At 50.2% G+C, this 16,644-nt stretch overlaps 1 protein-coding gene across 1 annotated transcript in view; it reads right to left on the bottom strand.

Annotated features, from left to right (window-relative positions):
* The window catches only part of FGFRL1 (fibroblast growth factor receptor like 1), a 141,506-nt gene extending 126,457 nt beyond the window's left edge, over window positions 1-15,049 (bottom strand). Inside the window, 2 exon segments of the mRNA XM_032226945.1 lie at window positions 12,600-12,696; window positions 14,680-15,049. Coding sequence (XP_032082836.1) covers window positions 12,600-12,696; window positions 14,680-14,724 — 142 coding nt within the window. The 5' untranslated portion in view covers window positions 14,725-15,049.
* Between the last annotated feature and the right edge of the window lie 1,595 nt (window positions 15,050-16,644).

Raw genomic sequence — 16,644 nt, 5'->3', positions numbered from 1 at the left:
TGAGTCAACCTTGAGCCTGGTGGGATTTGAACAGCCGAACTGCAGAACTGCAGTCAGCTGAAGTAGCCTGCAGTGCTGCATTTAACCACTGCGCCACCGTGGCTCATTCAAAAGCCAAGGTCTCATTTGACATTATAACCGTCTAGGCATCCGATTCTGTTGGTAGAAAAGCAAGGAGCTTTTTTTGGTGCCACTTCAAGAAAAGATGGAATCCAGGAGGCCCATCCCAAGACGCCAACCTTTAGCCTTTGCTGCAGAGCTGTGGCAGGTTATTAAGACATCATGGAAAATTTGCTCGCTCTCTCTCTTTTTTTAAATGAGATTTTCCGTATCCGGTCCATTTCGCTGCATTTTTCTTACCCCCCCAAATCCCCCCCCCCCATCCCCGTCCCCGCGGTTCCTGCTTCCATCTCAAAATTCACCCTCTTTCTAGAAATTATTCTTGAGACTCCAAAACTGTAGGTTGTGACCGAACTTTGCCATCTCAAAGACCTGGCTCCAGGCGCTTTCCCTCTAAAAAAAAAAAAACCCTCCAATTTCCACCAAGAACAATGCCTGCCCCTTTTGTGCCAACTGTGGCTTAGGGTTTGTTACAGGCTCCTGGGCACCATCCTGGCAGTCTCCTTTCCAAAAGGGGCGTGAATCGAAAACCTGCATTCCATAATCAGGGCTTTGTTCTCTCTGAATCGGCCCACCGGAGGGTTTCTCCCGCTGGGCGCCTGGGCAGGGCGTGTGTCTTGTTTTTAAAACAGTAAATTATGTTAATTCGTTTCCTCTGGCCAAACCGTAAGCGAGGGGAAGGAGGCGGGGAGGGAAATGTAAACAGGGGTCTGTTACAAGGAAGCAGGAGGGGAAGGAGGCGGGGAACAGGCGGAGCCCTTGAAGGGGAGGGGCTTTGGCTTCAGGGTTCAAGGTATCCCTTGCGCCCAACACCTGGAGGGCTCTGGGAGGAGCCTAAATGGAACCGTTTTCCCCCGCTTTCAACTTGATGGACAGCTGGTGAAGTCGGGGAATCCAGAAAACTAAAGAGTGCATTTCTCTTATCTGTCATCTCAGGCGCTTCCACCCACATGCTATGGGAAGGGAATGTCAACTTCAACCAAGATCTAAGAAGGGAGGGAAGGAGGAAGTAAACAAGGAGGGAGGGAGGGAGAAAGGAGGGAGGGAGGGATGAAGGAGGGAGGGAGGGAATGAAGGAAAACAAGGAGAGAGGGATAAAGGAAGGAAGGAAAAGAGGAGGGAGGGAGGGAAGAAAAACAGGGAAGAAGGGAGGAAAAGAGGGAGGGAAGGAAGGAAAACAGGGAGAGAGGGATAAAGGAAGGAAGGAAGGAAAAGAGGAGGGAGGGAGGGAAGGAAAACAGGGAAGAAGGGAGGAAAAAGGAAGGGAAGGAAGGAAAAGAGAGAGAGAGGGAGGGAGGAAGAAAAAGGAGGAAGGGAAGGAAGGAAAATGGAGAGAGAGGGAAAACAGAGGAAGGGAGGGAAGGAAAATGGAAGGAGAGAGGAAGGAAAGAAAGGATGGAGAGAAGGAGGGAAGGAAAACTGGAAGGAAGGAAAACTGGAAAGGAGGGAGGTAGGAAGGAAAAGAGGTGGGGGGAAGGAAGGAAAATGGAGAGAGAGGCAGAAAAGAGGGAGGGAGGGAATAAAAGAGGGAGGGAGAGAGGAAAGAAAGGAGGAAAGGAAGGAAAACATGGAAGGAGGGAGAAAGGAAGGAAAAGATGAAGGAGGGAAGGAAAAGAGGAGGGAAGGAAGGAAAACTGGAAAGGAGGGAGGTAAGAAGGAAAAGAGGGGGGGAAGGAAGGAAAATGGAGAGAGAGGGAGAAAAGAGAGAGGGAGGGAATAAAAGAGGGAGGGAGAGAGGAAAGAAAGGAGGAAAGGAAGGAAAACGAGGAAGGAGAAAGAAAAGAGGGAGAGAGCGAGGGAGGAAGTAGGAAGTCTACAGATGATTAAAGAATCATTTTCCTTGATTCCTCTTACAAAGCCGTCACTCTTTAAAGTAGAAACTTCAAGACATTTCGCGTATGGTGACTGCAATTTGGTTCCTGGCCCCCAAATAAAGTCCATTATCAATGAAAACTGCCTAGGGGAGATGCTATTTTCAATGCTCTGCAGGAGTCTACATTCTGTTTGGGTGTTCTCAAGAAGAGCTAACAAATGACACCCACCCACCCACCCAAAACCCCCTCCCCACCGAGATTTTCATACCGTCCACCTGGCTTCCAAGCTGCCCCTTCGTTACCCTGGTAGCCACAAGGGATCGTCAAATATTCTAATGGGAAAGCGTGGGCAGTTTATGTCCGTGGCCTGAATTTCAACCTGATTTTTCACCTCAGGAAGGAAATGCAGCAAAGCCTGAAGTGGAATCCAGTCCCCCCTGCTCAGTGCCTGAGTTAAAATAGCTGCAACCAGAACCTGTTCAACCAGATCCTGGGTTCAAATGTAATATATTAATGTATCGATGCGATTACAGGATGCGGCTGAGCCAAAAAGCTACCAAAGGTTATGGCTACCTCAGAAAAATGCCAGCCCAGAACAGAAAACTCTTCCAGAAACTAGGATTGCCTTGAGAAGTGGGCTAACATGAAATATTTGCAACATTTAACTCACATTAACCAACGCAGGGCAGTAGTCCTTATGAGGACGGTTGAACGGCTGTTCAACGTTACCACTGGGCTGAAAAATGTGGTTTCCAATCAGGTCTCACTTATGATTAACAAAGTGGGCAGAGACCTTGTAGGACATCTAGTCCAACCCCAAGCAGGAGACCCTACACCATTCCTGACAATTGGCAGCCCAGTCTCTTCTTGAAGGTCTCAAGTGATGGAGCAACCACAACTTCTTGTGGCAAGCTGTTCCATGGGTTGATTGTTCTCACTGTCAGGAAATTGACAGGCGGGGAGGGGTGTTAGATTTTAAAGTAATATGATTGCACATGTATACTGTCTTCTCTTATTTTTTCTTTAAAACTAGGATACGTTAAGTATATGGATATGGAAGCATAAATACCATCAACATAGAATGGAGTTTGCTCAGAAGCTGAAATACACCAATGGGAGGAAGAGTGGGAAGCAGAGGAGAGAAGAAAGACAGGAAGAGAGGGATAGGAGAGAGGGTAAGGGGGGAAGATGAGGAGGAGTGGAATGAAGAGGGAGGAGAAGGAGAAAGGAAGGGGAAGTAGAGTAGAAAAGGATGATGGAGGGAAGAAAGGAGGTAGGAGAGAGGTAGAAGAAAGAGGTGTATGGAGAGCAGAAGATCTAATATGTTAAGTATATTGATATGGATGCATAAATACCATCAACATAGAATGGAGTTTGCTCAGAAGCGGAAATACACCAATGAGAGGAAGAGTGGGAAACAGAGGAGAGAAGAAAGATGGGAAGAGAGGGATATGAGAGAGGGTATGGGGGGAAGATGAGGAGGATAAGGAGGAGTGGAATGAAGAGAGAGAAGGAGAAGGAGAAAGGAAGGGGAAGTAGAGTAGGAAAGGATGATGGAGGGAAGACAGGATGTAGAAGAGTGGGAAGCAGAGGAGAGAAGAAAGATGGGAAGAGAGGGATAGGAGAGAGGGTAAGGGGGGAAGATGAGGAGAATAAGGAGGAGTGGAATGAAGAGAGAGGAGAAGGAGAAAGGAAGGGGAAGTAGAGTAGTATGGAAGCGGAAATACACCAATGAGAGGAAGAGTGGCAAACAGGAGAGAAGAAAGATGGGAAGAGAGGGATAGGAGAGAGGGTAAGGGGGGGAAGATGAGGAGGATAAGGAGGAGTGGAATGTAGAGAGAGGAGAAAGGAAGGGGAAGTAGAGTAGAAAAGGATGATGGAGGGAAGGAAGGAGGTAGGAGAGAGGCAGAAGAAAGAGGTGTATGGAGAGCAGAAGAGCCAATAATGGGTTTTTATCTTTCTGGGCGTTGATGACAAGTGGAACTGATGTAATTACTACTTAATACAATAGGACATTGGCTATGTAATAGTATACATGTGATTATATGGTATGAAAATGGAAAATAAAAAAAGTATATTATAATAAAAAAAAGAAAAAAAAATACTGAAAAATAAGAAATGGCTCCGCCTGCCATAGGTTCTCCATCACAGTTGTAGGGTCTCCTGCTTGGGTGGGGTGGGAGGGTGGCGGGTTGGACTAGATGACCTCCGAGGCCCCTTCCGACTCTGGCCAATCTGTCAAGTCACAAATCGTCCCATTTCTACGCCTCCTTAAGGTAAGGAAAGCATAAATCCCGGTGGTGAAAGAGGGGCTGCCAGGACGGCGTCCCTCCCTCCCCGATGAGCCATACAAGGAACCGATTCAAGTCCCTTGATCTAATTTCCACCCAGGAGGAAACAAGCCCTTTTCTTGCTGCTCCTATTTGCAGCCAGCCCCAATATTAATCCCTGACAAAAACGAAGTCCGGATGCCTTTCCGTTTGGCTCCATTAATTGTCTTGACCACAAGCACAGACATGTTACTGCGAGGATTTCTACCAAGTCTGTTTTCTTGCTCCGGAGCCAAGCAATGAAGGAAATTGACAATTGCTTAGATGACCCACCTTCATGCATATTTTGGAATAGCAATAGCAGTTAGACTTATATCCTGCTTCATAGGGCTTTCAGCCCTTTCTAAGCGGTTTACAGAGTCAGCATATTTGCCCCCAACGACAATCCGGGTCCTCATTTTACCCACCTTGGAAGGATGGAAGGCTGAGTCAACCCTGAGCCGGTGAGATTTGAACAGCCGAACTGCAGAACTGCAGTCAGCTGAAGTAGCCTGCAGTGCTGCATTTAACCACTGTGCCACCTCGGCTTTTCCATTCAAAGTTATAACAAGACCGCTTGAGAGAGTGATCTATGATTGTTTTCCCAACGACCCTTGCAATGTCCCCGTGGCCATGTGATCAAGATTGACTGATTCACAATTATGACGGTCACAGTATCACCTGGCCCTTTTTTTGTAACAGTTTGACAAGCGAAAGTCAACAGGAAAGCTAGATTCACTTAATAACTGGATTACCAACTCAACCGCTGCAATGATTCACTTAAAAACCGTGGCAAGAAAGGTCATAAAATGAGGCAAAACACACTTGAACAAATGTCTCGCTTAGCAACATGCATTTTTGGCTGAATTGTGGTCACAGGTCGAGGGCTACTGAATTCCAATTCAGCTTTGTTTAGGAGAGGATTAAAAAACACAACTTCTGTACATAAACTCCCTTTTCTTGCTTCAGTGCTAGCAAAGATGTAAATTTTCAAGAATTTAATTCATAGACATCATCTGTGAACACTTTTGACAGCTACCAAACATTTTCCCCCCTACCGCATTTCAGTTGTACTGGGGGGGGGAGAAATTTGGGGGCTGCAATGGGATATTTTCAGAGGGACCATCATCATAAGTCCAGGTTCACTGACAGTTATTTTTTTGAAACAAATCCAGAATGAGTCTTGCATGAATCACTAAGCGATGGAACCCAACGGATGTATGAATTTGCTAAGCTTCCCAAAGTTACGTTTTGACACAAGATCCATAAACCTGGCCAAAAGGATAACAGTGGTGAGGTCCTGCCATGTTCAAAGAAAATAAGGTTTTCCCGAATTGTATCTGGAAATATTAGTAATCTGACCTCTTTTATTCAAATGCAGAAATCTCCATGATTGAACCCTTAAAAAGAAGGAGAACCTGATTGCTTCATGGCACGACTTCCCACAGTCCCTCCAGAGCCCCATAACCACCAAATACCGAAGATTGTGTAAATCTTTCATAAAATAAATTTACCAGGCCCAGAAATATATATATTTCCTTCCAGCCAAGAATGAACCTTTTCTTCAGCAGCTAAGAAAGGGAGGGAGGGAGGGAGGGAAGGAAAGAGCGAAAGAGAGGGCTAAAAAAGGGCAGAAACTTAGACAAATCAAAGCTTATTCCAAGAGGTCTCTGTTCCCAATTTACATTTTTCTTCCTTACGCTCAAAATTAAGTTTAAGCACTTAATGTAAGAAGGTAGCCTGGAGTTATTGGCTGGATTTCTTCCTGAAAATTGGATGGATTTTGATGAAATGGAACCGTTAGATTAGTCAAAGTGCTCCTTGCCATGTTTACAAAACTACAATGAGGAGACTGTGCAATCAGGGCAACACACCAAATGCGAGACAGACGATGTTTATCTGACTTGTGAACTCAGGAGGGGAGAACCTGAACGGGGCGCGCACTTGGATGGCACGGTTTGTGCAAACACACCCCGCACTGCTTCAGACCTGCAACAATCCCATATATTCATGGGCTTCGCTTCGGAATATAAAGCGAGGATTTATCACCTTTCGCTCCAATGCGCCAAATAAAAATCACAGATGTTTTCTCCATCCAAATCATCGGTGAATTGCGAGTCTGTTCACACACACACACACACACACACACACACACAGAGAGAGAGAGAGAGAGAGAGAGAGAGAGAGAGAGATTCTTGTTCTGGTTTTGTTTTCTTTGGGGTGTTTTTATAAAGATCGACGGAGCGAATCAAGAGCAAACGTGGTGACGAGCCCAAATGTCTGGAAATGCAGAGTCCGTAGCTCCCATTTTATGCTGAGTGTGTTGCAAAAGACAAAGCAAAGATTGGTGGAAAAGATTTGTCTAAAGCTAACACAATCCTGGGCTGCATAAACAGAGGCGTAGAATCAAAATCACTTGAAAGTATTATGAATACCGCTTTGTAAATCCTTAGGGAGGCCCCACTTGGAACGCTGCATCCAGTTTTGGTCACCACGTTACAAAAAAATGTTGAGACTTTGGGAAAAGTGCAGAGAAGAGCAACGGAGATGATTAAAGGCTTGGAGACCAAAACATATGAAGGACGGTGGCAGGAATTGGGTATCTCTAGTCTAGGGGGGTGGGAAAGGATTAGGAGGGACAATGTAGCAGTTTTCTAGTATTTGAGGGGCTACCAGAAAGAAGAGGGGGGGGGGGTCAACTTATTTTCCAAAGGACAAGGGCAAGACAAGAAGCAATGGATGGAAACTAATCAGGGAGAGAAGCAACTTGGAATTAAGGAGAAACTTCCTAACTGTGAGGACAATTAATCAGCAGAATGGGTGTGGGTGCTTCATCACTGGAGGTTTTTAAGAAGAGATTGGACAGCTACTTGTCTGAAACGGTCTACTTGAGCAGGGGGTTGGACTAGAAGACCTCCAAGGTCCCTTCCAAGCTCTATTCTGATCGACGGTTTGCTATGCATTGTGTAAAGCAGCTGTCATGTTGACACGACTTCATTTCAGGAAAAACTTAAGTAATGTTAACTTTTTGTTGAATATTGAAAGATGTTCTTATCTACGACAGTCAGATAAAAGAGCCCTGGGGATTTGAGAATCGGTGGTGAGGCCACACTTTCATAAAAAAAAAAATATGAAAAATGTTGAGGACGAGCATTGAGGGCAAGTTGGCCAAATTAAATAATTGGAGTTTTCATTTCTCCGATGAAAAGTCTAGAAATACCTGACTTCAAAACATTTCCAAAGTAATGTGTTTTTACTGTATTACTATTTAAGAAAAATGGTTGTTGGGTGTTTTTATTTTTTACTGTTTGAATTGTTTCATTGATTTAGCATTGTGAGCTGTACAGAGTCACTTGGTCCGAGTAGGCAACTACAAAAATTGCATAAACAAACATGAAATATAAACACTTTTTAAAGTTCGCCAATGAATAGCCCTTTTAAAAATACATATTAAGAGAATCATAGTCATCCAACCCAAGGGTGCTCCAAGTGAAGCATCCCTCAATATCCACCTTGATTTGGAAAGGCCCAGTTAAGGGAAGGCTTAACATCCTCAGTTGAAAGAACAGGTGAAGGAGAGATCACCCATGACAAAAGAGTCAACCTCTCTTGTCACAAGGAGTTGCAAATGACTTGATGGTCCAGTAATGAACCCATCAACCTCTTGAGCCAAGTCTTCATTGTCAAGTTCCTCATCCCATTAACACATTTTCAAAGCCATCAATTGAAACTCCTCTCCAGTCATTTTAACACCATTTCAGCCCCCCTTCATTCCCAAGGTGAGATGACAAAAGAACAGATAATGATCGGCTTGGGGTATTTAAAGAGTCTTCTCAGGTCCCCTGAAACTCAATTTTCTCAAGGTTGAGGTTTCCAAACCCCCCCCCCTCTCAAAGTCTCTCATTTGGGGATTCTGATCATTCTCCAAAAAATATTCTTTTTTTTTGCACGTGTCCCATGTAGAATATCTGGGTGAAAAACAATGTTTTGATCTGTAGCCAAAGGGCATGGTCACTCACCATTATGCCATTCTGAGAAGAAAGTTTCAAATTCTGGGTTTTGTCACCTGCCTAAAGGCTAACAAGCATTTTCCTGCTGCTGCTCCTCTGCTAGAGTTAAGACATGATCAGTTTGTCCTGAGAAACAGTCCATCTATTCCCAAAGCAGTCCAAATATATCACCTTTTGGCTAGATTTAAGGCTGCAGGCAACGTGGTTACAACATAGTAATAATGCTGCTGTCACTACTCAATGGTTGACCTCTGGGAAAGCTCAGCAATACACAAGAGAAGGTAGTTCTCTGTTTACATTCAAATATGGATGCTTCTCACTGGTGTTTCTCAACCTTGGCAAGATTAAGATGGGCGGACTTCAACTCCCAGAATTCCGCATGCTCAGCCATCTTAAACTTGCCAAGGTTGAGAAACACCAGAGAGAAGCATCCATATTTGGATATTTGGACACTCATCTTAAACCCTGAGGAGGAGGGAGTGGGAGAAGAAGGAAGGGAGGGAGAGAAGGAGGGAGGGAGAAAAGGAGGGAGGGAAGGAGAGAGAGAAGGAGGGAGGGAAAGAAGAGAAAGGAAGAGAGAGAGAAGGAGAGATGAAAGGGGGAGAGGAGGGAGGGAAGGAGGGAGAGCAGGAGGAAGGGAGAGAGAGAAGGAGGGAGAGAGAGTAGGAGGGAGGGAGAGGGGGGTGAAAGGGAGAAGAGGAGGGAGGGAAGGAGAGAGAGAAGGAGGGAGGGAAAGAAGAAAAAGGAAGAGAGAGAGAGAAGATGAAAGGGGGAGAGGAGGGAGGGAAGGAGGGAGAGCAGGAGGAAGGGAGAGAGAGAAGGAGGGAGGGAGCGGGGGATGAAAGGGAGAAGAGGAGGGAGAGACAGAAGGAGGGAGGGAAAGAAGAAGAAGGAAGGGAGAGAGAGAGAAGGAGAGATGAAAGGGGGAGAGGAGGGAGAGAAGGAGGGAGAGAGAGGAGGGAGAGAGAGAGAAGGAGGCATGAAAGGGAGAAGAGGAGGGAGGGAAGGAGAGAGAGAAGGAGGGAGGGAAAGAAGAGAAAGGAAGAGAGAGAGAGAAGGAGAGATGAAAGGGGGAGAGGAGGGAGGGAAGGAGGGAGAGCAGGAGGAAAGGAGAGAGAGAAGGAGGGAGAGAGAGTAGGAGGGAGGGAGAGAGATGGAGGATGAGGAAGGGAGAGAGAGAGAGAGAGAGTTCTGGGAAGTCGGGGGGGGGGGGAAGGAGGAGGGGGGGTGGGGGGGGTGGAGGGAGGGAGGGGTACACACATCAAAAAAAAATTGTACTTCAATGTCTTAATGATTGACAAATGATGACATATTTGTGTTTTTTTTTTAAAGAAAAAAGAAGGAGAGATGAAAAGAGGAGAGGAGGGAGAGAAGGAGGGAGAGAGAGAAGGAGGCATGAAAGGGAGAAGAGGAGGGAGGGAAGGAGAGAGAGAAGGAGGGAGGGAAAGAAGAGAAAGGAAGAGAGAGAGAGAAGGAGAGATGAAAGGGGGAGAGGAGGGAGGGAAGGAGGGAGAGCAGGAGGAAAGGAGAGAGAGAAGGAGGGAGAGAGAGTAGGAGGGAGGGAGAGGGGGGTGAAAGGGAGAAGAGGAGGGAGGGAAGGAGAGAGAGAAGGAGGGAGGGAAAGGAGAGAAAGGAAGAGAGAGAGAGGAGAGATGAAAGTGGGAGAGGAGGGATGGAAGGAGGGAGAGCAGGAGGAAGAGAGAGAGAGAAGGAGGGAGAGAGAGAAGGAGGGAGGGAGGAAGGGAGATGAGATGAGGAACCAGAAGTTCTCAGGCCTATATAAACATGTAACACCCGCTCAGTTTCCAGCACAAAAGCACCTTGCCAAGATTCTGCTAATTCGGAGGAAAGTTGGGAGTTAAAAACAACAGAAGTTCAAACTCCCCGAAGGCATCAAAGCATTTGCACACTCTCACTAGCAACAGTCAGCCCACTCTCCTCCATGACTTGATGCTTATCTGCAGGAAGAGCCCTGATCTCGCCAAGCGGGGTCCCGTGTCAAGTCCCAAGTCATGTAGGGTCAAGAGAGTTGGAAATGACTGTTGAGTCTTGGCGTGGGGAGCCTGACAGCTTGTCTGCCCACTCATAATCCCACAGTTACAAGAGGAGAGAGAGGGAGGGAGGGGAAGAGAAGGTAGGAGGAAGGGAGGGAGAGAGAAGCTGTCAGCTGGAGCTTCAAAGAATGACCTGAGGGCTATAACCCACTGGTGATTCCACCCACGGATGACCAAGGCCTTGTTCCTGGATGAACCAGCCAGCCCCAAAGGGAGGCTGGGTCATCTCCTCTCCACCAGGGGAGCATGGACCGTTTCTGGTAGAACCCCAGAAGCCTTTTTTTGTGTAGAAGATGCCCTCTGTACATGTAGTCCTCAGTTAATGACGGTAACTCATCTTAGAGGTTAGCAGCAGGGTTGTGAACGTGGCTTCCCCACTGACTTTGCTGATCAGAAGGTTGCCAAAAGATATTTCGTGAGGGCCCCCACCCCCACGTCATAAATATGAGCCAGCTGTCAAGCATCTGGATTTTGACCACGCATGACGCCACGGCCATCATCCAAAAAAACCTGTCCTAAGTGACTTTTTCCAGTGCCATGGTGACTTTGAAGGGTCGCTAAATGAAATGTTGTAAGCCGAGGACAACCTGTACTTTAAAATAACTTCAGTTGGGGCAGGGGGGGTGGGGTAAACGGGGCCCGTTCCCATGTTTAAGAAGAAGAAGGAGAAGGAGAAGAAGGAGAAGAAGAAGATCATCTAAAAACAGCCTTTAGAGTTCCATTCTGCAACGGGGCCCATTCCCATGTTTAAGAAGAAGAAGGAGGAGCAGGAGGAGAAGGAGGGGAGGAGAAAAAGAAGAAGAGGAAGAGGAGGAGGAAGAAGAAGAAAAAGAAGACAAAGAGGAGGAAGAGGAACGAGAAGAAGAAGAAGAAGAAGAAGAAGAAGAAGAAGAAGAAGAAGAAGAAGAAGAAGAAGAAGAAGGCTCCTTTAGTAAGAAAGCAGAGGCCAACTCTAAAAAGTTTCTTTTTGGGTCCTCCGATAAGGAAAGGCAGGAAGAATCCTAAACCTGGGCCAGTTCTTTAAACCTTGGTTAGTTTAATCTCACACTTGTCCGCCTGCCTGCAGTTCAGCCCCCACCACCCCTGCTCTAAGGGCCCGACGTAAAGCAGGGTGATCCGATGGTGGATTGGAGCCATGGGGCTAAAGCTGCACTCTCTCGCTGGCGGTTGAGGAACTGTCATTTGTCTGTCACTCCCGGGAAGTTAATGGATTTGTTTGTTTAGTTAGTGCGATTGGGAGAATTAGGCAGAGCAGGGCTGGGAGAGATTAGAGGAGGGGAGAGGCTGCCCAGATCCACCCAGGAATGCAATTGTTTTCCTCGGCCTGCAGACTGCGAACTGGAAACGTGGCCTTTCACACCTCCCATGGAACAGCCACGGAAAAGCCACAGAGAGCCCGCCTGCGTGGGCAGGGTGGAAATACACAAAGGGGGCAGGAGGAGTGATTGAGGGGCAACCCTTCCATTGCAGGGAGGGAGGGAAGGAGGGGAAAGAAAAGGGGAAGAGGGAGGGAGGGAAGGAAGGAAGGAAGGAGAGAAAAGGGGAAAGAAGGAGGGAAGGAGGAAACGAGAAAAGGAAAGGAAGGAAAGAGGGAGGGTGGGACAGGAAAGAGAAAATGAGGGAGGGAAGGAGAAAGAGAAAAGGAGGGCTAGAAGGAAGGAAGGAAATTAAAAGGAGGGAAGGAAGAAGAGAAAAGGGAAGGAAAGAGGGAGGGAGGAACAAAAAAGAAAAAATGAGGGAAGGAAGGAGTGAGAAAGAGAAAAGTTGGGATAGAAGAAAGGAAGGGAAAAGGGTAAAGGGAGGGAAGGGAGGGAAGGAAGGAAGGAAAGAGGGAGGGAGGGACAGGAAAGAGAAAATGAGGGAGGGAAGGAGAAAGAGAAAAGGGGGGCTAGAAGGAAGGAAGGAAATTAAAGGAAGAAAAAGGAGGGAGGGAAGGAAGAAGAGAAAAGGGAAGGAAAGAGGGAGGGAGGAACAAAAAAGAAAAAATGAGGGAAGGAAGGAGTGAGAAGGAGAAAAGTTGGGATAGAAGGAAGGAAGGGAAAAGGGAAAAGGGAGGGAAGGGAGGGAAGGAAGGAAGGAAAGAGGGAGGGAGGAAAAGAGAAAAGGGAAGGAATGAAAAACAGAAAAGAAGGATAAAAGGAAGGAAGGAAAAAGAGAAAAGGAAGGGAAGGGAAGGGAAGGAAGGAAAGAGAAGAGAAAAGGGTCCGTGTTGAGGGTCACTATTAGGCACTTTCTGAATTTTAAAAAAGACAAATTAAACCTCCTCCGAGAGGATTTCCTTGGCCTTCTTACCTCTCGCTGCCTCGGCCAACGCCAAGCTCCCCAGAAACAGCAGCAGCACAATCCGGGTTCCCATGTTGAGCGCCCTTCCCAGTTGACTCTCCAACGCCTGGAAGTGAAGAGACACCAACCTTGAACCCAGAGCCTCATCCGCTCCAAACCCAACAGCGAGAAGGGGAAGCAAAAGGCTGCAGGCGGACTTTGAAGCCAGGAATCCCCGGGGAAGCCGTTGGCAGAAGCCCTCTCCGTGGCGGGGGGGGGGGAGATTTCGGTCCCTTCTAGGCGAACCGGGTCTCACCTGCGGCGAACCTCAATCCAGAAACGGGGCGCGGAGGGGGGGGCAGGTCTGCATGGCCGGATCAGGCCACCCACCGACTTTTCCTCCCTTGGCCTGCAAAGGAGGAGGCGGGCTGGAGACCCCCGAAGGCTTCCCGCAGCCTCGACGGGCAAGAGAGGCGCGGGGAGCCTGGGTCGCAGGTAGACTGCACCTGCCCGTGGCGTTCTTTCCCCCCTGGAAGAGGCTCCGCTGCCCCCTCCCCTTGTCTGCCCTCGGGACACCCAACAACTCATGTAAACGTCAAGCGAGGCGAAGAGCAATTACGCCCAGCCATTAGCCGACAAATTGGAGCCCCCGCGGCTGGGTTGGGGGCCGCGCGGGCGGAGGGGAGGGGACCCGCTCGGGAAAGGGGGCATCCCGGGCGCCCATCCCCGCGGAACCAACGGCGGCCGGAGCGAACCTGCCCGCCAAGACCACAGCGCAGCCTTTGTCTCCAAAGCGGCTTCGCTCCGCTCGCCCTGAGCGCAGGAACCGCTCGGCCGCCCCGGCTCCGCGCTCCGAGTCCCAGCAGCCCCGCCAGGTAGCAGCCGCCGGGCTCCCGAACTTGGCCGCCCGCGCAGCTCTTGGCGCCCGGCTCGGCGCTCGCCCGAACAAAGCTCAGCGCCTGGAACCGCTCCAGCCCCACGGCCGCCGCAGCAGCAGCAGCCGTGCCGAAGCGAAAGACGGCCGGCCCCGAATCGCCAGCCTCGAAGTCCCGGGCAGGAGCCTCCGCGAAAGGGATGCGGAGGGAAGGAAGGAGAAAGAGAAGAGAAAGGAGGGAGGGAAGAAGGGAGAGGGAGGAGGGAAGGAAGGAAGGAAGGAAGGAAGGAAGGAAGGAGAAAGAGAAAAGAAAGGAGGGAGGGAAGAAGGGAGAGGGAGGAGGGAAGGAAGGAAGGAAGGAAGGAAGGAAGGAGAAAGAGAAAAGAAAGGAGGGAGGGAAGAAGGGAGAGGGAGGAGGGAAGGAAGGAAGGAAGGAAGGAAGGAGAAAGAGAAGAGAAAGGAGGGAGGGAAGAAGGGAGAGGGAGGAGGGAAGGAAGGAAGGAAGGAAGGAAGGAAGGAGAAAGAGAAAAGAAAGGAGGGAGGGAAGAAGGGAGAGGGAGGAGGGAAGGAAGGAAGGAAGGAAGGAAGGAAGGAGAAAGAGAAAAGAAAGGAGGGAGGGAAGAAGGGAGAGGGAGGAGGGAAGGAAGGAAGGAAGGAAGGAAGGAGAAAGAGAAAAGAAAGGAGGGAGGGAAGAAGGGAGAGGGAGGAGGGAAGGAAGGAAGGAAGGAAGGAAGGAAGGAAGGAGAGAAAAGAAGGGCGACGAGAGGAAAACGGTAGGGAAGGAGGGAAAGAGAAAAGAAAAAAGGGAGGGAAGAAGGGAGGGGAGAGGAAAGAAGGAAGGAAGGAAGGAGAGAAAAGAAGAGTGAAGGAAGGAAAACGGGAGGGAGGAAAGGAAAGTGATGCGGAAGGAAGGAGGGAAGGAAGGAGAAAGAGAAGAGAAAGGAGTGAGAGGGCGGGAGGGATGGAAGGGAGGAAGGAGAGAGGGAGGAAAGGAAGGAAGGGAAAAAAGAAAGGCGAAGGGAGGAAAACGGGAAGGAGGGAGGGAGGAAAGGAAAGTGAAAAGGAGGAAGGAAGGAAGGAAGGAAGGAAGGAAGGAAGGAAGGAAGGAAGGAAAAGCAGCACCTGGCCAACCTGCCCATCACTGCCCGCCCGCCACGTGGGAGCCGCCCGTCTCGCCTGCAGCCCCGCGCGGACAAGTGGCGGCGCCCGAGGCGGCCGGGATCGCTGCTTACCTACCTGCCGCCTCCTCGCAGTCCCGCGCCGGCCGGGCTCACGCTGCATCCCGCGCCGGCGGCGTCCCCGGGACCGCTGCTCCGCCGCCTGCGGGGCGCCCCATGGAGAGCGGCCGCCCTCACCTCCGCCGGCCCCGCTCGGCTCTTGACAGCCGGCTCGCTCGCGGGACCTGCCGCGGCTCCAGCGCCCCGGCCGCCACAAAGGAGCCCCGCGGCGGGCCGGCTCTCCTCTCCGCGCGCGCCTCCTTCCGCGGCCTGCCTGCCGGAGCTGCCCGGGCGGTGTCGGAGCCGCAGCGGCGGGATGCGGAGGGAGGGAGCGGAGGGCGTCGGGGGCGGCTGGAGCTGGGCTGGCGGGCGAGGCCGACTGAGCGCCCCTCCCGGCTGGGGCTCCTGGGCAGCCCGCAGCGCCGAGCGCGCCTCCCGGCCCCGCCCCCGGCTCAACTTCCCTCCAATCGCCGCTCTCCTCCTCCCTCCCTCCCTCCGCCCCCTCGCCTCCCGCCCCCCACCCTCCGCCTCGCCGCCCGCGGGAGGGACCCCCGCCCCCCCCCCCCCCCCCCCAGCGCCCGCCACCCTCTCGGGGGACCCGGCAGGAGGAGGAGGAGCGGGGGGGGGGAGGCGCCGGCCGCCCCTGCCTCGGTGGCGCCTGCAGCCTGCGCGGCCCCAGCCCGGATAGCACTAGCAATAGCAGTTAGACTTATACACCGCTTCATAGGGCTTTCAGCCCTCTCTAAGCGGTTTACAGAGTCAGCATATTGCCCCCAACAACAATCCGGGTCCTCATTTTACCCACCTCGGAAGGATGGAAGGCTGAGTCAACCCTGAGCCGGTGAGATTTGAACCGCTGAACTGCAGAACTAGCAGTCAGCTGAAGTAGCCTGCAGTGCTGCATTTAACCACTGCGCCATCTCTATAGATAGATAGATGATAGATAGATGTAGGTAGGTAGGTAGGTAGGTAGGTAGATGATGATAGATAAAGATGAATGAATAAATGAATGATAGACAGACAGATAGACAGACAGACAGACAGACATAGATCAATAGGATGATAGATAGATAGATGATAGATAGATAGATAGATAGATAGATAGATAGATAGATAGAATGACAGACAGATAGACAGACAGACAGACAGACAGACAGACATAGATCAATAGGATGATAGATAGATAGATAGATAGATGATAGATAGATAGATAGATAGATAGATAGATAGATAGATAGATAGATAGATAGATAGATAGCAATAGCAATAGCAACAGCAATAGCAGTTAGACTTATATACCGCTTCATAGGTTTTCAGCCCTCTCTAAGCGGTTTACAGAGTCAGCATATCGCCCCCAACAACAATCCGGGTCCTCATTTTACCCACCTCGGAAGGATGGAAGGCTGAGTCAACCCTGAGCCGGTGAGATTTGAACCGCCGAACTGCCGAACTAGCAGTCAGCTGAAGTAGCCTGCAGTGCTGCATTTAACCACTGCGCCACCTCGGCTCTCGGATCCAAGACGCGGCTCCCTCCTAAGCCCGCCGCGGACCCTGCAGGTGACGAAAGCGCTTCGGGAAGCCAGAATCCCCGTGGGAAGCGAGCCGCGCTGTAGTCCGAGGACCCGCCGGTTCGGGAGCTTCTCGTCCAAAGAGGCTGAACTCCACGGGGGTTGGGGGTGCGGGAGTTGGGGGTACCTTCCTCCCCCCCCCTTATTCACCTTTCGGCGTTGCAGGGTCTCCGCTCCCTCCGAGGGTCCCGTCCCCGACCCCCTTCCCCGCTCAGCCCTCGACTCGCAGTTGCAGCGGGGGCATCTAGATCAGTGTTTCTCAACCTTGGCCACTTGAAGATGTCTGGACTTCAACTCCCAGAATTCCCCAGCCAGCAAATGCTGGCTGGGGGATTCTGGGAGTTGAAGTCCAGACATCTTCAAGTGGCCAAGGTTGAGAAACACTGCTCTAGATTGCCATCCGGAGCCGAGAGGTC

The sequence above is a fragment of the Thamnophis elegans genome, chromosome 11 (assembly GCF_009769535.1).
Source record: "Thamnophis elegans isolate rThaEle1 chromosome 11, rThaEle1.pri, whole genome shotgun sequence".
NCBI lineage: Eukaryota > Metazoa > Chordata > Lepidosauria > Squamata > Colubridae > Thamnophis > Thamnophis elegans.
This window is presented reverse-complemented; position numbering and strand designations above follow the sequence as displayed.